General features: G+C 59.2%; 1 protein-coding gene across 1 annotated transcript in view; it reads right to left on the bottom strand.

Moving 5' to 3' along the window:
- Positions 1-288: 288 nt before the first annotated feature.
- The window catches only part of PCYOX1L (prenylcysteine oxidase 1 like), a 5,334-nt gene continuing 732 nt past the window's right edge, over positions 289-4,890 (bottom strand). Inside the window, exons 2-6 of the mRNA XM_019505988.1 lie at positions 4,451-4,848; positions 3,942-4,116; positions 3,555-3,769; positions 3,211-3,351; positions 289-2,411 (exon numbers count right to left, since the gene is read on the bottom strand). Coding sequence (XP_019361533.1) covers positions 1,753-2,411; positions 3,211-3,351; positions 3,555-3,769; positions 3,942-4,116; positions 4,451-4,848 — 1,588 coding nt within the window. The 3' untranslated portion in view covers positions 289-1,752. The remainder of the gene's footprint in view (positions 2,412-3,210; positions 3,352-3,554; positions 3,770-3,941; positions 4,117-4,450; positions 4,849-4,890) is intronic.

Below are 4,890 nucleotides of genomic sequence, written 5' to 3'. Positions count from 1 at the left end.
AGCCTGGTTCAGGCAGCTACTCCTGCTGGGTAAACTTGAGGCAAGCTGGACTATTATTCAACACTTCTACAGCACCCTTAGCCCTAACCTTAGCAGAACAGGCCCCTACCGTGACCCCACTATATCCATGGGGATACTGAGGGACACACTAAGCAGGACTTCACCAGTGGCCCAGAGCAAGACTGAATTAAGACAATGGCTCCCTCTTTTGATAGGGGAAAAGGCCATCATCCCACTGTGGGCCCCATCCAGCCCCTGTGCACAATGAGATAACAGTCTATAAACACACACACAGCTTGGCAGCTTTATTAGAGGGGTAGGAGTGACACAGTGGTTCCTAGTCCTTGGCTCTGCTGAAGCACTGGGGGGAAGGGAGAAGAGAAGGGGTCTGCTTGCTCTCCTCTGAACTCCAGGCATGCCTTCACGCTGACAATAAAACACTGCTGGTCCCACCCTGCAGTTGCCCTGCTCCTTGGCCAAGCCAATCTTTATGCAGAGCTCTTCCTCCACATGCTCATGTTGCAGACAGAAGAGGCACGAGCAGCTCAGGCAGCAGGTCCTGGAGTGGGAAGTGCATGTTCTTCTGCCATGGAGATGTGTCTGATTTCTACCTGCAGCCCTTTCCTCAGGGGATTTTCAGTCTCTCAGAGCCCAGTTCTGGCTTTGTTTTACAAGGCCTATGCTGCTAGCAACACAGCACTGTCCTATCGCTGCACGTGCCATTCCAGGAATACATGGGGGCCGCGAAGCTCTAGGCCAGGGCAGCTTCCCCTTTGTTCAGGGAGCTCCATATGTCCTCCTGCCACAAAGGCCAGCAGCAACTACAGCTATTCCTGAGCATGTAGTCATTCTGTTCTCCACCCCCTCCATCAACTTTAGCTTTGGGCAATGGGGGTAAGGTTGTGTCTACAGGCAAGAAGGTAAATGGATGCACACTACCCCAGCTGGCTGGCAGCTCACCCCCTACCACCCATAGAGAGAAGACAGTGGGTCACAAAAAAACAGCTCTGTAGAGATGCCTGGGGAAAGCCACAAGCCATGCGTAATCACAGCACAGACACTTCACAGCTGGAGAACCACTCCTACTCCATGCATCTGCTAAATCCTGAGGACTGGGCCTTACAAGGACACCCACCCACCCCAGCTATACCAGGGCATCTGTCTGGGCTGCAGGCCAGCGGGGAGCCTGCACAGAACGTACTGGAGTGGGGCAGCTGCCTACAACATTAGCGCTCTGTGGTTGTAGCAGGGCATGCGGTAGTGAAAGAGCAGCGCCCATCTCTGGGTCACCTCCACAGTCCATGGCCATGTGTTCTAGGTTTAAGATCCCATGACACCCCCCCCTTTGAAAGCCTCACGGGAGCCCATACTCAGGCACCAGGAGACAAGCCACCCTACAATGGATCTGCATTGGCCATCATTCCCATTGCACAGACCCCATCTCTGACTTAGGCTCTGGAATGGCTCAAGTTGACATTTCCCTGGTAGCAAGCTTAGGCTCCCTTCTCTCCCCTGCGTGGGGCTGGCTGAGAGCAGAGGAAGCCTGGGCATAAATGCTGGTGGCAGGCACTTGGCACCTGACACTGCAAGAAGAGGCAGGGTTGGTGTTACTGAAGGCAAACGATATACAAAGAGCTTGTTAGTGCCAGCTCTCCCACTGCTCCCCCCTCCTCCCAGCCATAAATCCTCGGGTCTCCCCACTGATAAACCCTCCAACAGGCAAACCAACAGGGACACTCCTTCCCAGCTGCATCACAGCTCTGTCTTCACCTTGTGCATCAAGTCCTTCTGGTCAATCTTCTCCAGGTCCTGATACCAGCGGTTGTAAGCCAGGAGTGCCACATTTTTGGCTGCCATGGAGATCATTTCCACGGAGCTGGCCACCCACTCCACACCACTGAGGTAGAAGAGGTTGTCATGGAGTACGATGGGCGGGAGGGTCTTCGCGGAGTCGTAGTAGGGATATGCCTGCCACTCCGTCACCTGGACCGAGTAGTAGGAGCGGAAGAGGGTCTTCAGCTGCTGCTTGTCCAGGGGCTGCTGGGAGAGGACGCGCCAGACGGCAGGCTCCTGGGGTTGCTTCCGCCGGAAGCTACTTGAGATATTGACAGGGCAGATGTTGTCCATGGCATTGAAGAAGAGGTTAGGAGTGTCGGTTGTGAGGATGCTGGCAAATGGGAAGAGCTTGGGGTCTGGGAAGCCAAAATAGGAGGAGTTCAGGTAGCCGTGAACGACAGAAGTGACGGTGGGCTGGAAAGAGCCCGAGAGCTCGGGGATGGGCGGATCGAAGTTCTCAAAGGTGAGGGTGCTCTTGCCATGGTGCAGCGGTGCAGCAATGACCACCATGTCATAGAAGCCCGAGTCCTGGCCCTGCTCATCCTCGTAGCGCACCTGGTAGAGGGGCTTCCCTTCTGGAAAGGGACAGCAGAGATGCAAGGTGGCTGAATATGACCAGCAGCCGCAGGCTGGCAGCTTGGCAAGTCACCTTCACTGGGGTGCTGGGAGTGCAAGCCCATCCCAGCCTGCAGCCCCCGGCTGCTCTAGCCCTACAGTCATCTGAGCCCTCTGTGCTGACCTGCAGCCTCTCAGCTTCTCCAAGCCAGCCTCCCTGCACCTCCCATCCTCCTTCTGGGGAGCACGATCCAGTCCTAGACTGGAGACATAGTCATGAAGCAGAGACAAGGCAGGGCTGAGCAGGAGCTGTTTCTTCCCTCACAAGGACAGAAGGAGCAACTACCCCTACAGCTCAGACTGCAGGGACCCTGGCTGACCCCGATGTGCTGGTATCTATGCCCATGCTGAACTATGTCTGCAGTTCAGCACTGCAGACACAAGGGAACTGGCCCATCATGAGCCTTGGTCTTGGTCTCCCTGCGCCCTCTGGGGTCAGAAGCCTGCATTGTTGCTTTCTTTTTCTCACAGCTCTGCCTCCTATTGCATGGACTGGACCCCTCCACAGAAGACTGGGACTGGGTCAGTGCAGGTGACCACAGCCAGGAGAAGGGCACCACGAGGTAGGAGACGGAGCCAAGATGTTACAAGAGGAGAATGTGCTCCTTATGCTCCACACCCCACACCACTGCAGCCCACACCCCATGAAACTTGAACCCCCAGGCCATCAGCTGGCAGCATCTGATGCAGACACACAGGCACCGAGTCCCTGATCACCACTCACCCCAGCCAAGGGAGTGGGAGGTCTGGATGGCTCACCTGCGCTGTGTAGAGAGACGCTCGTCACCCTGGCATGGACCACATTGGCTTTTGTTAGCTTCAGCAAACCTGAACACACCAGCTTGTTGCCTCCTTCCACAGCCCACGTGTTGCCCTGGGCACCTGCCAGCGACATGGCTCCTGGAGGGACAGAAGACAGACCAGCGTCTCAGCCTGCCCTGGTGGAGGGAACCCCCACACCCCCGGAGAAGGGTATAATTGGCTTTCATGCTGGTGCAGAGCATCCATGGAGCAGCACCTGCCACGGGCTCTGAGGCAGCCTCCACAGCCCTTGCAAGGGGAAGAGCTGGCCGACAGCACCAGCACAGCCAGCCAGGCCTCACCTGCAAAGGCGGGCACAAGCAGCATTGACTGCCCGTAGCTGGAGCGTAGGACAGCAGCGATGACGTCATCAATGAAGCGCTGCGTGACCCCCGCTTCCAGCAGGGACTCTGCCACCGAGCGCTGTGTCATGTTGATGAAGGCCTCGCCGCCCAGCGAATGCAGGAGCTCCTCCAGGCTGGAGAAGGCGTAGCCATGTGCCTGGTACTTGTAGATCCTGCAGGAGGACGGGGAGTCAGGAGCAGGGCACACACCCAGCCACTCCCCGGCAAGCCCGAGCAGCCAATGAACCCTCCCTCGGCTCTGCCCTGGGGGAGCAAGCACAGCAGCCAGGCCCAGCATGTTTCTCTCCTCTTAGATGCATAGGTGCTGCTGTGCCTGCCTCGTACCTCATAAACTTCTCCATCACCTCCTCCACCCACATCTGCAGGCGCAGGAAGCTGATCCCGTAATGCCACCAGAGCCGGAAGAGGTTCAGCAAGTACCAGTCTGTCTCCTCCAGGACAAAATGCTCCCCGCCAAAAATGGCGCTCTTCCCCGCCACCTCCCTCCGGTGCTTGAGGCCTGCAGAGCGACAGGGACACAAGCCACTTCACGTTCCTCCCCGAGGCAATCAGTCAGGGGCGCTGGGGTCAAATGGCAACACCAAATCCCCGCATCCAGGCGTCCCCAGAACTCGAGCAGGGACTGGAGGTCGGCTGAGCGTTCGAGCACACACGTGCACGCACAGCCCGAGCACGCTTGCAGCCGTGACGGCCAGTGTTTGCAGAGGGACACCAAAGCCTCGTTCCCGGATGAGCCGGACCGGTCCCAGCCATCAGAAGCAGGGGCAGTGCCTCCGGAGGCCGGAGGGTCCCCAGCTCCGCGCCGTTCGAACCCGGGCGGGGGCTGCACTCACCCAGCAGCTTGACGAAGTCCTGCATGTGGAGGTTGAGGGAGTGGATGGAGGCGCCGCCAGACTCATACTGCTGCTTGTTGACCGTGACGGTGGCCAGCCGCCCGCCCACGTCGCCCTTCTCGTACACGTCCAGCTGCACCCGCGGCCCGAAGTGCTGCTGCAGGAAGTAGGCCACCGCCGAGCCGCCGATGCCGGCGCCCACCACAGCTGCCAGCAGGGAGGCAAGGGAAGCGGGCACATCAGCCCCGGCACAAGGCACGCTGTCGTCGCCCGCGGGCTCGCCGGGCTGGGTGCGCAGAGACGACCCCCGCGCCCGGCGGCGCCCTCCCCGCACCCCAGGGCAGGCGCCTTGTCGGGCCTGCACTTCCCAGCTGCCGGCCAGGGCCGCCCGCCCCGGCCTTTGCACAGCGGGACCCGCGGGAAGGGGCCTCCCCGGCCCC

Source organism: Gavialis gangeticus, unplaced genomic scaffold (genome assembly GCF_001723915.1).
Source record: "Gavialis gangeticus isolate Ggan-Ray unplaced genomic scaffold, GavGan_comp1, whole genome shotgun sequence".
NCBI lineage: Eukaryota > Metazoa > Chordata > Crocodylia > Gavialidae > Gavialis > Gavialis gangeticus.
This window is presented reverse-complemented; position numbering and strand designations above follow the sequence as displayed.